The sequence below is a fragment of the Fukomys damarensis genome, unplaced genomic scaffold (genome assembly GCF_012274545.1).
Source record: "Fukomys damarensis isolate Sample0158 unplaced genomic scaffold, DMR_v1.0_HiC HiC_scaffold_18, whole genome shotgun sequence".
NCBI lineage: Eukaryota > Metazoa > Chordata > Mammalia > Rodentia > Bathyergidae > Fukomys > Fukomys damarensis.
Genome location: NW_022900930.1, coordinates 12,969,809 through 12,987,088, shown reverse-complemented (window position 1 = coordinate 12,987,088; position 17,280 = coordinate 12,969,809). Strand labels below are relative to the sequence as shown.

At 44.9% G+C, this 17,280-nt stretch overlaps 1 protein-coding gene across 1 annotated transcript in view; it reads right to left on the bottom strand.

Annotated features, from left to right (window-relative positions):
• Prag1 (PEAK1 related, kinase-activating pseudokinase 1) overlaps window positions 1–17,274 on the bottom strand; it is a 52,658-nt gene extending 35,384 nt beyond the window's left edge. The window contains exons 1-3 of the mRNA XM_010621825.3: window positions 17,208–17,274; window positions 12,732–13,136; window positions 9,125–10,911 (exon numbers count right to left, since the gene is read on the bottom strand). Coding sequence (XP_010620127.1) covers window positions 9,125–10,911; window positions 12,732–13,049 — 2,105 coding nt within the window. The 5' untranslated portion in view covers window positions 13,050–13,136; window positions 17,208–17,274. The remainder of the gene's footprint in view (window positions 1–9,124; window positions 10,912–12,731; window positions 13,137–17,207) is intronic.
• Window positions 17,275–17,280: the final 6 nt, after the last annotated feature.

The window sequence follows — 17,280 nt, the reverse complement described above, 5'->3', positions numbered from 1 at the left end:
ATATATATATATATATATATGTATATATATATATAGTGTTACTTCACGTTTCCACTAATTTATGCTAATTATTTTGTTACATGTCTTCTTCTGTTCCTTAGTTATTTCACTCTATAGTACCAGTTTAAAGTATCCATGCTTTGTATATAGTTTTAGTTCATTCCTTCTGACATCTCTATTAAGTAGTTAATTTCATACTGAAAAAATTTTATTTATCTGTTTTTCTAGAGCAGAGTGTCTGTATTTGGTCTAACTTTCTGCTACTATAAGTAATGTTATAATGATGTTCCCTGTATATGTGCTATTGTCGAACTGTGTGTGCATATTTCTCTAAGGCATGTACCTTAGCGGGGCACAGTGTGTTCCACGGCTAAGTTTTACTGGGTAATGATGTATTACTCTCCAGAACAATTGCTCCAGCCTCCATCTCCAGCAGCTTGGCACAGATAATTGTTTTCTTTTGTCTTTGCCAAAATTTAGTATTATCTGACTTTGTAATTTTCTTCAATCTAGTGAACACATAGCTTACTGTTCCTTAATTTTTTGTTTCTTTGATTATTAGTGAAGTACTTCTTATTCTGGTCACACATTTTTATTTTCTCTTTTGTTAACCAGTCCCTCTTGCCTATTTTGTTACTGGTTTCCCTACATTGTTCTAGTTGATTTACAACAGTATCTTAAACATTCTATTAATCCCTTTCAGTCTTTAATATACTTTATTCAATTTCACACTTATGTATTAACTGCCTAAGGCATCATCCATTCAACAGAAATCTTTTAATTAGATTATCAAATCCATTAATCATTTTATGGGATATACTTTTAAGGTCTTTAAAACCCTATGAAAGATTTTTAAATTAGCTTTATGGTTTTATTTTTCATATTTGGAACATTATTCCATCTGCGGCCCACTTTTGTGTGTGATATAAAAGATGTATTTAATTTTGCTTTTTCATACAGTATGATAAAAGTTATCTAATAAACAACCTGTCCTTTCCTTACCAGTATATGGTAAGGGCTTCACCTATACCCAGAGCCCAATATGTAGTGATTAAATAAAAGTTAAGATAAGGAATTATTAGGCTCTAAACTCCAAGGGTCTGATCTATTCCACGGGCAAGGTGTTCATGATCTTTTTTTTACATGTTTCAGGAGACATGAACCTACACTGAGAGTAGATTAAGCAGCAGGATTAGGGAACTGGGTTTAGAATTAATTGTGCCAAAAATTTACCCGTTTCAAGTTTAAGAGAGATGACACTTTGAGAGATGTGAAGAAAGGTTACCAAGTAAATATGACACCAAAGCAAACACTGGTTCTGGTTTTCTTCTTTTATCTCCTGGAGGCATACCCACCCCAGCTGACTATCTAGATGTTCACCAGACAAGAAAAGTTCGAAAACCATATTTACTATGTGTTATGAAAACAGTATTTTGTTCTTTTCCTCGATTTAAATTCACTATGCTTAATTTCTGTGTTCAAAGTGTTCCTCCGAAGAATTTAGACACAAGTCTGGTGCTCATCACCTCACTCCCAATCCTAGATGTAGAAAAATCAGTGGAGCAAGTCCAAGAGGAAAGTTTAAGTGAACATACATTGTGTAACAAGATTTAGGGACTGAAAAAGTAAGTTTATTTCTGTAAAAGAAATTATACTCTAAATAATGGAAAATAAACTTAATAGTAACTGTTCTTTACTATGGTTTAGTGTTCCATAGAAGTTAAAATTTATGGATTATTCACAATCATTCGCTGGAAAGAACAAGAAGACATTTTGATGTTCCTGTATGAAATTCAATTCAAGACCTTAATCAAAGATGATTACATCTTCTACCAAACACAGGTTGGGACCACTGGGTTAGGCAGACCACAGATGTTCTCCACAAAGCAAGGGAATTCTTCAATTAATACAAGAAACAGGTACTTATCACCAGATATTTTGCATTTTAGATAGTAAACTAGGTTTTAAGCTAGTTTTCCTGGCATACGTGTTTGAATTCCCACCTGCACAACCTGCAGGGTTGATTGTGACAAACTTGCCTACAGGGTGGCTTCCCACATGTAGCTCCAGAAAAAATCTTTATCTTCCTTTTGATAGGCATATATTGAGTATACTGGTCAGCTTTCCAGCTTATGAAGCGAAACACTCAATACACACAAAGTGGGAGACTTTTCAATACGGCTCACAGTTCTAGAGATCAGGTGGCTCTAAGGCAGGAACATCGCAGCTGAAGGGTGTGATGGAGCAAAGCGACTCAGTTCACAGGGGCCAGAAAACAAAATGGGTTGGAAAGTGTGTTCATGAGAGACGCAGCCTCAGAGGCACTGGTGACCCGGCTTCCTAACAGCACATTGCCCTAGGAGTGGATCGATCCACTGATGTGTATTTCTCCCCTAGAACCTGATCACCTCTAGGAGCCTTCTAGTTCATCCAAGCTGACAACCTGAGATTAGATGGCAAGGCTGATGCTCCTATCCTGGTGAATTTTAAAATTTCAGACTCTTCTTTCCTTTCTTCCCGATCTTTAAGTTCATTTCACTTGCTAATATGTCCATATCTCCAATAATTCTTATATATTCAATATGTTTTTATTCCAATTAATTTTTCTACTGTGGACTTCGCAAAGAGCAGAAGCCATTTTGAAGGACTTCCTCCCACTCAGAAACATATAATGATATCACCACCAATTCTTTGCTTAGATTATCAGACTTTAGAAAAGTATATATATATCAGTATGAAATAGATAAAGACCCAAACTTCCATGAAGTCAGGGGGATCATTTGACAGGTATAGGTACCAAAATTAACAGAAGGCAAAATATCTGAGTAAAATGGGAAGGATATTTTAAAAGTAGTTTCAGCCTGAAAGTTCCTCTAGTCACCAACAAAGAAAAATTGTTTATAAAAGTCTGCCTGTCAGGGAAATAGAAAATTAGCTATCCAGAGTGGTGGAAACAAATTAATTGAAGCTGCCAACTTTACAAAGTTGTAAGAAAACATATGAACACTTTTAACACCCAACTGGTTTTTTTTTGTTTTTTTTTTTGAGTCAGGGTCTCACGGTGTAGTCCCAGCTGGCCTTGAACTCACAGTGATCTACTACTTCCTTTCCTCAGCCTTTTTTCTTGCTGCGACTACAGGCATATGCCCAGCTTTAACACCCAAGATTTTTAGGGATCTTTCCAAAAGTCAAGGGAAAGAAATAATGAGCAATTTAACAGAAAATGACCTTTAAACTCCAATAGAAACTAAATAGCTGCAGAAAAGGTCACCAAGTATCCTCTGTAGTTAATCTATTAACCCTCATAGAAAGAATGCAAAGTCAATTCAAACAATCCCAAAACAAAACCAAAACATCTCTTGGGCCACAAACTGAAAATATGTCTCAGTAATTGGTAACTTCCATGCACACAAAGCAAGTGGGCCATCCTAGGAACAAAGCCCTTTTGATTGTATGGTGGACAGAAAAGGGCTCAATCAGACAGCCCAAGCTGTGTTTTCTAACCCCCCCATTAGAAAGCATTAAAAAATCTGTTCTCAGATAAGCAAACCACACCCTAGAATTCCTTGCAACTCACTGGTGAAAAAAGTCTTTAGATGATTACTACCTGAAAGGAAAATTCTTGTGGCAAGAGAGGGCTGGCTCACACACCTGCTCAATTAAAAAAAGAAAAAAACCATAGTAATAGAATCCAGTTGCAAACATGAAATGTACAACCATTGGAGAGTAATTAATCTATGAAAGGATGCACTGTGCCCACATGATATTTGCCCACCTTGAAGATTTAACTATTATTAATCTCAGCTTCTTTAACTCAAGGTGATGATGTCTTATTGGGCACAAATAGCCACAGAGCTGTAATGGGTATCCAGTAGAAAAATCAAGCCAAGAAGCGTTTAATCTATAGTGTTTTCTGGCCTTGAAAATCTAAGTTTTCAATTCTACAGTGAACACCTACCACATGTCTGATTTTATGCTAAAGTATACTATGGAGAGGTTAGTGAAGAATGCATGAGACCTTGCCCCTGTACTCCTGTTTACAATTTCTTGAAGACATACAAACACAAAGCTATTTTAATGCAGTTCAGGACACAGTGTGTTACTTGTCAAAATAACCACATGAACAGACTACCAGGACAACCAAGAAATCTGATCTCAGATGGACACTTCACATTCAGAGCTGCCTGCTTCTTTTTTCAAGATTTCTTGAGCACCTGTTATTTGCCAAGCATGAAGTTAGGTGCTTTTCTGGAAAATGAAATAAACAAGACATGGTCTCCACCTGCTACTGAAAATGTAGTAAATATTTCTTGTGCACCTATTCTGTGCCAAGCACCAAGCTAGCCCTTCTAGAATTATAGATGGCTAAGCATGCTCTTTACCTTCAAGAAGCACCTGACCTTTATTTTTCTATATAAATTGCTATCTACAAGTCTGTTCTAACCTTGGTAGAAGAGAGAACTGTAACTACTGCTGTATATCAATCTGAGTTTCCCTTTGTGTTACTAATCAGAGTGTGGTAAGAATTCAGATACTGTGAACCAGTCTCTTTAAAAGCAATCAAAGCAAAGGTGGAGCTTTGGTTGTCATGTTGCACATTTGCTGATTAAATTCCTACAGAATTCCTTAAAATCCTTGAAAGATAGACCCCCCAGTAACTGACTTTTCAGCATCTTGCACAGAGCTCCCAAAAAGTAAGCAACTAGGGGTGAAGATATAACTCAGTGGTAGAGTGCTTGCCTAGCACGCACAAGGCCCTAGGTTCAATTCGAAGTAAAATACACACAAACACACACACACACACACACACACACACACACACCCAAAAGATTAGATGTCCAATGAAGAAAAGAATCTCTAATCCCAACCTTAGTCAAGGATGTATGTTCAAAGTAAGAGGATCTTAAAAGTTCTATATATAGTGCTGTCAAATCAGAAATTTAAAAAATAGAGAACTGCAAAATAGAACTCAACTATAACATAGGAGTTGTCCTGTGCTTTCAGATTCTACCCACAAACTCTCGGGAACAGGCCAGCTATTAATTTACCTCTGGTATGGGGCAGAACATAAATTTGCACTGTTGATCCATGTGCTACGTCCTATTTGCCAAACTCTGTATGTACTGGGAGGAGGGGTAATTTCTACCCCTGGAGTGCACCTTCTATTCATTCTCTCCTGACCAACCCTACTTCCAGCCTGCTTATTTAAATTTGGTCTACAGGGCCAAACATAGAGAAGCTTCTTTAAATACAGTGCTTCCTAATACAAACTGTGATTTTCAAAATGCCATATAGAGAAGTCCAGGAAGCAGGGAGTCTGGGATCCTACTAAACCGATACCTCTGTAATTTGCTACAGGGGAAAGCTCTTGGAGCTCTAATCAGATTGGATATGGAGTCTGGGGATGAATGGCTGCCTCAGTCCTTCTATTCCCATCATCAGCCTCATGCTGAGAAACTATGTTACAGAAGAGACCACACAATGAAGCCAATAAGATTCTTCCAAAGTGGCTGCTCTTGTGGACAGAAAAGAGCTCCAACTATGACAATCCTACATGGGTGTAGGAACACGGAAGGTGACTTATGAGAAAAGCAAAGCCCAGGGACAGACTCTACTCCTCAGTGTCCCTCAGAGGAAGAGAAGAATTTATCAAGTAGTGGCTTAAAATTATAAGTGAGTGATATACTTTAAAAGTGAGTGATAACATTAAGACAAAAGCATCTTGCATTTGCTTGGGAGAAACCTAGTGTCAACCTGGGACCAGAACACTTGGAAACTGAAGGCACATAAACCCGTCTTACTTCTGTCATTGTCAGGACTATCATCTTGTTTTTGGGTTTCTTTGTGAAGTACTTCTCTGCCCTAAGCACATGGATCTCCTTCAACAGACCTTGTCACTCAGAAGTCATAATTCACTTCAAATTAGGTTGGTATCTGAAGATGAATAAAGAGTAGAAAGAATGTAGATTTTGTTTGCATCTTAATTTCCCTTTAGGAACTGCAGCTTTCATTAAGCGGCTTTAAGTCTTGAAGGTGCTGTTTAAACTTACAGTCCATGCTTATTGCCTGCAGTTTTTCCTTTCCTAACCAAGAGTACTTGTCAATTCTCACCTTACAGCCCCACCCTAAAATTGGGCAGGGAGACCCAGAAATTTGCTGAAGTTCATCATTCTAAGCTCACGTGAGTTTGTCGGGGGAGAAAGCTGCCTTGGCTTCAACAGGTAAGGAAGGACCTAGACTCTTCCTTACCTTCCCAGAAGGAGAACACACATTTAAACACCTCCAAAGAGGGCCCTTCAGCATATTAACTGGGCAAGCACTCTTTATCCTGCAGGACATCAAAGAACACAAATGAGAGTTTGCAGAGGATAATAGCTCAAACAGATGGAAAAGCTACTTTCAAACATTCAAACAGGAGAACTACAGAAAAGTCAAGGCACAATCAGTTTTGTAAAAGTGGAAGATAGACAAAACCCAAAAGTCATTCTCTAGTCTTCCATGGTGGCCCAAGAAAGCAAGTGGCTCTCTCTCTCTCTCTCTCTCTCTCTCTCTGTATTGTGTAAGCAGACATAAATACTGAGTTGCACGAAGCAACCACTCTCTCTAGAGTTACAAGCATACATAACATACATAATGAAGCCAGTCCTTAGAATAGAACCTATTTAATGATGCATCATGAGAAGAATTCAGTTTTACCTCCCATGTTGCTTGAAGATGTTCTATAATTTCCATTTGAACATTACAGCCTGCCATGATAGTGGTGTACAGAGCTATTGCTGCTGGACCAAATATGGCCTATGTGCTTACTAACACACAAATGTGCTTATACATTACCTGACCTGCTAGATTCAAACACTGGCCCTCCCCAAAGAGTACGCCACTCCAGAGTACTGAGTTCCAGAGTTAGAAGTCAGTTTGTAGTTCTAAGCCTGCCCTTTCATCTTCTCACATGGGAGATGTGAAGATTCAAAAGATAATGTCAGTAATGCTTAAAATATGAAAATCCTGCCCCAAATAAACTAGTTTGACTTATTTTAAATAGCATGAGGTGCTCCTTTCTTTTTTCATGGTCTCTTTGTTAATTTTATTTCTTGATCCCCCCCCCATTCTGAAAACAAGAAATTTTTGTTTTGTTCTTTAAGAGATGGAGCCCAAAACTGCTGAAATTCTCACCTAATTTATGCTATATAGACTCCAATAGTTTTAATCATAACACACTGGACCGAAAACTCTGATCTCAACCCAGATGCTAATTAGAACCCTTCCTGAATTGTGCTGCTATGGTTACCAGGCTTTTCCCAGGTCTCTTAATTCTGTAGTGAGAAAGGTATAGTCACTTCTCCAAAGGTCAGGTGGTTTCTCCAGGGATTGGGCCAGACCACATCCTATTATAAGGCATAGGTTTCAATGCCACACTTAACAAGGCAGGTTGGCTTTTGCCCACATAACTCACTTCACCATTGGATTTTGCCGTTCATCTCATTTCAATTATAAGGTGCTATAAGTGTCATTATCATCCCATTCTAGAGAAAGGAACCAGGAGACTCAGTGACAGTGAATGGCTTGCTCAAGGTCCCTCAGCCTGTGCCAGAGATGGAATAACAACTTGGTTTAATGGCAGCACAGCTGATGCCTTCAATAACCACAACAGAGGCGCACAGGTAGAATTCTAGTGCTTTACACCCTGCTCAGTGAGGCCTGCTAATGCACTCAGTCCGTTCAGAAGCACATATTTGGGGCTGGGTTGCTATGGACAGCCATCAATTACACAAGATAATATAGTTCTTTATCTCTCTTTTCTCATCTGTGGATTGGGGCTGGTAATTCTTCCCTCCCAGGGTTGTTCCGAAACTTCAGTGAGTTATTATGTCTGACATCCTTGGATGCACCTGTACCACACTAACTACCGTACAAGAAGCAGCTCATCCTGGCTGCTGAATCACTCATTCATTCAGGGAGTTCTGATTGGAGTCAAAGAGCCAGAGAGAGCCTTGGAACATCTGAGGGGCTGGCAGATGTGCATGGTGAGCAGCCAATGCGATACCAGAACAAAGTCACATCCACAAGCACAAGCCACGTGAGATCACATCACAGCCCGAGACGCCTTTACATTCAAAGTCAAGTGTCACATCTGCTTCTCTCTGCGGTCAGGTCAGTTCCCTCGTTTCTGACACCAACCTAGAGGCAAATCCACTAGACAGAACACTAGCTATGACATGACTAGAGAAAGTCTATTCAGAAAGCTATCATTACAAAAAAAAAAAAAAGCAGGTTTCTCCTTTTCTCTCATAAGAATCAGTTTTACTTTCACCCGGCTTTTTTCCACAATTTAAATTCTATGCACAGCTCAATAGCTTAAGAAAGGCATTTATTTTTCTGGAGCCTGTGAAAGGTACTTTAATCTGGCAGGATGGTGGTGAAAGACTGGAGAAAGCTGTGAGTTTCAGCAGACTAACATGAAACCACATTTTTGTTTTCTTTGAAAAAGAAGCACATCTGAGGGTGGCCAAACTTAGGCTGCTTCCTCTTTTCTAACTTTAGCCTCAGGGCCCAGGAGCCATTGTGGTAAGGTTTATTAAGCATAGTACACTTGGCTTTGTCAGTTTTGTCTCCTGAAATCTTCCTAACCCACTTTAGACCTCGTTTGCATGTTTAAACAAATGAAAAGCTTCAGAGTGTTCTTCAAAAAGCCTACAGAAAAAGAGTACTGGGGTATAAAAACATGAGCACATAAAAAAAGTGGTCGCTTGGTTCTTCTTTTCTTGCTTTTGTTTTTGCCACAGCCCTATGTGATGGCTGGCTCTACCAGTAAACTACGTCTCCAGCCCCAGGTATTTCCTTGAAAGATTCATTCCAAATATGCAATCTGAGCAAGGAACTGCTTGAAGGTTTGTTTGCTGAGCACAAACACCAGGAACAATTCCTGCCCCCTGAAGACCGCACTGGGGATCTGGGTCAGTCACGTAAAGCCACAGAGGCCTCTGGGCGGACAGGGTTACCCAGAGGACAGGACTCCAAGCTGGGCCTGATAACCTTCCACAGAGGGAGCAAAGGTAAAGGTATCCTGCGAAAAGGCTTTTGTCCTATAGAGCCATGTGACACTATTCCAGACACTGCTACTCACCTCGACTTTGGAGGTGGGGGAGGAGGTGAGAACGCCTCCATCCTGCTTCTGTCCTTGGGGAACTCAAATGCAAAGGAGGCCGATTTGCTCATCCCGGTTCTGACTTTGCTGTTCTGCCCAGAAGAGACATCAGTGGGGTGGAGACGGTGCCAGGTAGAAGAGTTTGAATGGTCCACAGTGCCATTATCCATCTCTCTTCCCCAGCTCTGACCCAACAATTCCTGCTCTACCTCCTCCTCTTCCTCAATCCGGCACTGGCGACTCCAGGCACCAGTCTGATACCTGGGTCGCCTCTGGTCCAAGGCTGAGGTAGAGGCAGCAGGAGGGGGGCACCTGGTAGGGTCATTGGTCCAACAGGAAGTAGTGGGGTCAGCTGAGCCTCTGCATGTAGACTGGGGTGCCCTGCTGCCTGAGTTCCCCTCACTGGAGTCAGCCAGTGCAGAAGCAGATGGTGATGCTGGGGACCCACCAGGGCTGCTTTTGGACAGCTTGGGGGGAATGGCAGGCCTCCCCTTGGGCACGTTTTCAGACCTATCGTGAGGATGGCTTTCCTTGGAGCTCAGCCTCTGCCCAGCTATAGTCTCCTCCTCACCAGCCTCCACGTCCTGGCCCACAGGCCCCTGTGGCCACTGCACACCCACTGCAGAGTCTGGGCTGCTCAGGTAGATGGTCCGGTGGTCCTCCTCTGGGTGAGCAGCCATGACTGTGATGGTGGCTGCTACCGGGGGAGCCATGTCTGAGCCTTCTCTGTCCCGGTTCCAGACAGATGGTGTCTTCTGAGCCCTCACGTCGCCTGTCCATACCTGGCTCTGAGTGGCAGGTGCCTGCTTCGCCTGTGGCCTGGAAGGCACTGAAACTGCCTTCTTCCTCTTGGTGCTCTCTGCATAGATGGGTTCTGGCTGTGCAGCCTCCCTGGGGTGGGCTGGGGGCTGGGACTCCGGGCACCTGGTAGAGGTGACCACGTGGCAGTCAGAGTCCTGCTGTTTCCCCGGCAGCACAGCTTCCTTCACGAGGGAACAGTAATCATTCTCAAGGTGGGGGGCAAAGGGGCTGCTGGCCCCACTGCTGCCACTACCACAGGACAGACCATCAGAACTGGCAGCCTCAGAGTTGGCGGACAGCTTCTTGGGCCCCAGATGGGGTGGGTTTGCTGAGGGACCCTGGTCACAGCAGTCTCTGGGGAAGCTCAGACTTCGCTTCTCCTCCTCTGGGGGCTCAGTACTTGTTCCCTGCTCCCAGCACATCGAGGAGTTGCCCCCTTCACATCTACCCTGGGAGCCCTCAGTGTGTACAATGTCCTTGGTGGCAGGGCTCCTGGGGCAGCAGTCCAGGATGGAGCAGTATTCTCCACCTTCACTGTCCCCAGAAGGGGAGCACCTCTGATCACTTTCATCCTCGGAGGGCAGGGACTCCTGCAGGGGCTGTGGAGAAGGGCAGGGCCTGGGGCCTTTGTGACAGCCAGATGTCATCTCGGCAAAGGCAGCCAGCTTCTGGCGGAAGCTCTCTTGTGCAGAGGGTAGCTCTTGGCAGGAAAATGTGGGCTTCCCTTCCTGCCCGGCCTTCTCGTCTGGGAAACCCACTGGGTGGAAAGCCAAGTTCCTTTCTCCCCGGGCCTGCAGGCTGTGCAGACCAACCATGGCATAGGCAGGGGGACAGTGAGAGCTGCCATCCGTACAGGCAGAGGGACCAGCAGGCTTCTGGACACCGCGGAAGCTGCCCAGGTAAACTATGGGCACGTCTTCCTGCTTTGGGAGGGAGAGCTTGCCAGGGGCTCGTCTCCAGATGACCTGCCAGAGGTAAAAGACTTGCATGAGACTTCATCAGAGAAAGAAGAAAGAGAAAGTGAGAGCCAAATACCATGACACTGTCACTGTCTTCTGTAGTGCAGCCCATGCACATAGGAGGCGGACCCAGGGTGAGCTCTCCCCACAGCCCGCAATCACGGCTGGGGCACCCATGGGGCATTTGTCTTTCCAGACCCTGATCTGTGCTCCCCTCACCTCCTGCCCTTCAGGGTCTGTAATGCTTTGAACTTAAGTATGGGAAGCAGAGGAAGAAATAAAAGCTTCTAAAAAGAGTGCATTGCCTTCTCTTTCACAAATATCCAGTGGAACAACTGTTCTATAGGCTTAGGAAATACAGTTTTAGGCTTTGTTTAATTTTTGTTTTCTGTTCACTTTTTTTAAAAAACAAAAAAGCAAACTAATACTGCTACAGTGCATTCCTGAAGGAACCGAAGTCACAGTGATTTTTAAAACCCCCAGGATGGCTGATCGGATCAGGGCAGGAGGCTGAGAGGGACTTCTTCTGTCTTTCTGGGCTCCACTTCAGACCATGAGGAAGAGCTGCCCTTTCTCCCAGTTAATGGTGATGACCTCAGTTCTAGTCTCCCTGTGTGGCTGAACTAGTTGAGCTATGTGACAGAGATGTGAACTGGTCATTCCCATACTAAAACCTCTGCCCCTCTTCCCTTCTAAAGTCCTCATCAACCTCACTTTCAGAAGCAGTTTCAAAGGAGCGCCTACCTTCGTCTCCTTTCCCACACAATTTTGAGCTTAGAGTCCCTGGTTTATGTAGGTGAAGGTTGATACAGGTCAACAATGCCTTGGTGAATGGGTGTGGCCAGGTCAGGGAAAGGGGGCAGCCATGAAAGGGACAGGGAGCTCCAGGCAACCACAGGAAATGCCTGTCTTCAATTAAGCCTCCCTTGATTCAAAACTGACCTTTGTTTTCACACACACTCACACGCCCTTCCTGGCCCACTCACCGAGTTGGTCGGGGTGGGGGGAACTAGGACATGCAGAGAGGTCAACATGGAGCAAGCAGTCCTCAGACTATCTCAGACATACATACAGCGTCTAGGACCTGCCCAGAGACAGCGGACTCCCGCGGGCCCGGTCTGTGGGCCCTCTCAAAAATTATACCTTTTCTCAGGGTCACCTGTGGATGCAGGCCAACCTAACTGCTAATGATGTCACTGTAGTAGTGACTCTAGATCAAAGCTGGTAAAATTGAAACTTTAAAATTAGAAGTACAAATGCTGGCTGGATACTAAATGATAATAATGAATTTCTGCTAATATTTCAAGGGCGCTGACACTATTTGTTTTTTTTTAATAAAGACCTTATCTTTGAAATATAGTGGTAAGTGTTAAATGGATGCACTGCTTGGAGTCCGCTGTTTCAATCACAGTGAAAGGAGGTAGAAGGGGCAGATGTAAAACAAGATGGGCAGAGCCAGTCATGGAACGAGTGTTGGGCGAATGGGGTGTATTATACAACTTTTGCTACTTGTGTGTATATTTGAAATTATTTGCTGATAGTGTGTTCAAACAAAGTTTTATTTCTATTTGGCCTCATACAAATCTCCAGATCATAGAAGAAAATTCTGAGGTGTTGCGTTAATGGTTATTAGCCTAAAGGGAGAGAGAGAAAGGAACCTGATGAGAGCCAAGCAGCAGTGGGGCAAAAGCAATCCCGGGGCAGGCTGAAGGCCGCCATCCTGCAGGATGCTTGCTCCAACAGCCCTCCCTGGCTGCCAGCCAGCCACCAAGTGCTGGAAGAGGAGCAGCCCCTGTAAAGATGCCACAGGGATTAGTCAGCCTCACCTGTGGGACTTCAGCACTCAGGCTGGCCTCTGTCCACAGATCGGAGGCCTCAGAGCTCATCATAGTGGGTTTCACAGCTATCGTGGGCTTGCAGTAGGGTGAACCGTTCACACCTTCATCCTCCACGCTCCTGGGAGGTGGGCGCGGTGGAGCAGGCAGGCTGCCTGTTCTGGGCTGGGTACGGCCTCCTGCTAGCTGGTGGTCACTCCGCAGACAGAAGCAGTTCTTGCAGGACCCTGGCTTCCAGATGTGCTCCACAAAGTCACTGCACGCAGACATCTTCGGGCTCTCACAGTTCAGTTGGGTGGTCCGGAGCATCGTGAGCTGAGAGTATGCTGGCTCATCTTGAACCCACCTCTCAGGTGTGGTTTTGTGGGAGGCAGGAGTGGGTCCCAGAGAGGCCACCTGGGAAGGCAGAACATGGGATTGATCAGAGACCTTGCCAAAGACAGGTGCATTAACAATGAGTCTGATTATCTAATTATGGGAAAGGGGGAAAGAAGGAGGGGAAACAGGTAAAGATTGCATTCCATTTACTCTGGGCCCTTCACCAACTTGTCACAAGGCTTTTAGACACTCTCTAGCTGAATGGCCTTATTGGAAGTTGCAAAAACTAAACATAGCCCTGTTACTAGAATGTGGAATATAAAAGACATCACAATCCCCTAAAGCACTAAGTACTTGGAGGTTTGGAGCAGCCATGGGAAAAATCACACACATTTTGTGATGAGAAGTCTGTACATGGAGGGTGGTGCAGAGCCTGGGGCGCTGTCCTCCCCCCAAAAAGAAGAGCAACAAAGTAGTAGAGGAAATAAAAGCAATAGCTTCCAGACAACAGCCCACAATTTTTGACTAAGAACCATATAGGAATGGAAGTAGGCCTGTGCCTGAGATGGACCTGGGGATCCACACATCTGGCTAGGTGAGGTGGGAATGGATGGAAAGGCGCAGGATGTGATTCAGGGGGATCTGGTCAGGAGATCTGGTATCCCCAGAATTCTGCCCCCTCTTCTGCTTTAGTATGCATCATTCAACCCTAAGCTGAATGAGGTCAAGAGAGCTGTGGGCCATGGACAGAAGAGAAATAAATGCATGATCACCACACTCCTCCTCCCAGAGTGGTTGGACAAAATATAGGTGAGAGAAGAGATTATTAAATCGTTATTTTCCTCTTATAGCTCTGAGGAGAAAATGGTCAGTTTACTGGAAGAGTTCACTGTTTGGGAAAGTAAAGAGGAGGGCACAGTGTGTAACAAGGTTCCCCATTCATTCTCCCTGAGGAGGTGCTCTGGGGCACAGACTAACCAGATCACCTAAATAGTAAGCTATCAGGTAGCTTCTAGCCCCATTCCACAGGTGGGGGAACTAAGGTAAAGACCTGTTCGTTGATACCAAGTTTGCTAGCTCTCAAAAGGAAAGCTGACTTTGTTGGTAACCCTCACCTAGTGGTTCAAGATACTGAGGAGCTCACCATTCACCACCTACTGCTCTCCACTCTCCTTCACTATGTGAAACGAACTCATCGATGCCCCATCAGGAGAGCATTCCAAAAAAAAAAAAAAAAAACTCTACCCTGAGACCTGGAAGCAAACAGATTCTCATGGATGAGGGAAGGGTTGCCGTAGGGGTTGCACTCTTTGCTCCCCTGAGAATGTGCTTAAGGTGATGCTCTCAAAACAACCAACAGGACTAACCAGGTGGGGTGTGCCAGGAGCTGCAAGGACCTTTCCAAGGTCTTTGTGGGACGGGCTCTCTCTCTCCTCTCCCACACTCACAGACAGGGGTGTTTGTTCAGTCAATTTTTCCCTCCAAAGTTAACAATGAAGCCAACTAATTCTTTGGGCTAAATGAATACTGAAATTAAAAAAAAAAAAAAACCTTTTTCAGCATCGCTCTTAGGGTCTTGTGGATCCTTTTCTTTCATGATTATTGGTCAAGTTATTGTCTTCCAGAAACACCCAGAAAGCGGGTTCCTTGCTTGCTTCCCCGGGAGGGAAGCTCTCCAGAAGAGGTCACTGGGCTTCCACAACAGAGGAGCCAAATCCAAGTTTATTTCTGTCTCCAGCACTCTTATACCACAGAGACCTGTAGTCTCACTGCTGAGTTTCAGGGGGAAGGGGGGAAATGAAGAAGTATTTTTGTCTTCGGGGCTAGGGAGTAGGTCCCACTTTGGAAGCTGATGGCTGAAGGTTGACTAGATCTGCCTGGCCATAGAAAAGACACCATCAGGCCACGCTCTGTGTAGGCAGAGGCTCCCCCGTCCCTCCGAGGGACGTTGAAAGAAAGCTTAGAAACCAGATCTGTGTGGGCTCCTTAGCATCCTGCCAGCTCTCTTTTTTGTGTTTAGTTATTTTTGTAGTACAGGGAATTGAACTCAGGCCTTCCCACTGAGCTACATCCTCAGCTCCTTTTCATTCTGAAACAGCTGCTCACTAAATTGCCCAGCCTGGCCTCAAATTTGTGACCCTCCTGTCAGCCTCCTGAGTAGCAGGTGCAGATTCTTGCCAGCTCTTGCTCAGGCTGGCTATTGGAGAAGGGAGGCATCCAGCTACTTCCCCAAGGGCCACCACAGATTCCCAATGAAAGAGCATGGTGGCCATAACTCATTTCCTCCTAAAGAAGCAACCCAGAAGACAAGCTTCTCATGAGGGAGAGCTTGCTTGGGGCAAATATCTTTCTAAGGATACGTTCTTCGTGCCCCTAGGTTCAGGGTTACTCTTGTGCCAGAAGATGTTCTTGAGAATCATGTAAGAGCGCCCTCTTTGCTTCCATCCAAAACTCTGTGCACATTGAATACAACTTTCACTATCCAACTGCTCAGCGATACAGTGGTTTTCCAGGAGCAACTGCTGAACACCAGAACAAAGGGAAGCCCAGGCTTCCCACCATCACCGATGCACGACATTCTGTTAAAACTGGTTTCTCTGTGAAGTTACAACCATGTCTGAGGAGCCAGCAAAGACTCTTCCTGTTGTGCTTCTGTGCCCGGAATTATCTCGTGTTTGTTTGAAGCAGAAGATGCTGGAACGTGCAAGGGGCACTCGGGAGGAGCAGGGGTAGAGCTGTCTCACCAGTGCTGCGCTCCTCTGCTCCTCTCCTGGGCAAGAGAAGTGCACCTTCCCAGCCCACATTCCTTACCTCTGAGGAGAAGCTGCCCCCAGAATTATGCAAATTCTCCCATTTCAGTGGGAGGCTGCAGAGTAAGATTGGAAAAAAAATCTCAGCATTCTTTCTGATCCAAGTCATTATAAAATAGCTTTGCTTTTGCAAACTTCTGCACCAGATTTGTACCTAAAATTTACAAGACTGAAGCTATCAGACTCACTCTAATCCCATTTCAAAAAAGGATGTGAAGAAATCAAGGTGGCCATATCTGTACAATTAAGTATTTTGGCTCAAAATGGCCCTCACCTTTGCATCAGAAGTTGCTTACACTTTACCTTGAAGTGACAGAACTGAGGAAAACTCACTCAAAACATCCATATATTTAAATAAATGCAACATATGAAAAAGGAAATATATATATGCAAAAGTGTCTGGATTTCAATAATCTGCATTGGCCAAGGCTGGACACGCAGAAAGGAGAAAGTGCTAAGTCGTGATATTCACGTAACTTTTAATTTTCTTTTTTCTTTCTCCAACGCCATGTAATCCAATCGTCGGAGGAGGAATGTCATTCTGCACCCACTACAGTTTACACCAATAGGAAGGATACCAGTTCCACAGGACACCCGGACAGCAAACTAAATGCAGAATTCAGAATTCCCTAGGGCTTCCTGTCAAATTTCCTTCTGAGAAAGGGAAGAGGAGAAGGTGGTAACGATAGTTCAGGCCATTGATCAATAAAACCTTGCGAGCCCGACTCTGGACTGAATGCACTGCCAAACCCCTTCCCCTAGTCGTCTGGGCTTTGGTATCAGCTCTGCAAAACCATGGGCTGACGGGGCTTTCTCTGGGAGAAACACGCATAGGATCCACGCTGTGCGCTGCGAACACTCAGCCTCCTGCATTCTCACTCTCAGGACTCAAAAATGCAGAGGTCCTATTTTCTGAGTGTGTGTGTGTGTGTGTGTGTGTCCGGCTGGGGAGCGGCAGCGCGATCAAAGGTTAAGAATGTGCGCACAATGTGCGTTTCAGAGGACTCAGTCGAGGCTCTGTAAAAGGGCATCACTGCGCCCCCTCTTGAGTCCCGCTACTGCAAAGAGGTAGTCACCCTGGACCCCCAAACCATCACACTCGGGTCAGGTCCCAGGAGCTGGGCGGCCTCTCGCTCCCGGTTCCTCTGACAATCCCCGCGGCGGAAAGCAAGCCGCACAGCCCTTGGGTTGCCTGCCGCACAAAGCGGCCAGACCAGCAAGACCAGTAAGGCCATCACAGCAGCCGGGTCCCCTCCCGGAACTCGGAGGAAAGTTTCCCAGCTTTAAACAGCGCGGTTTTCCTAGGAATCCGAAACACCTCTGGGCTCACCAATCTTACCCGCTGGGCGCCCCACCGCGGCTCATCCCCGGCCGCACGCGGTCCGGACGCTCTGGTCCCCACGATCCGATCC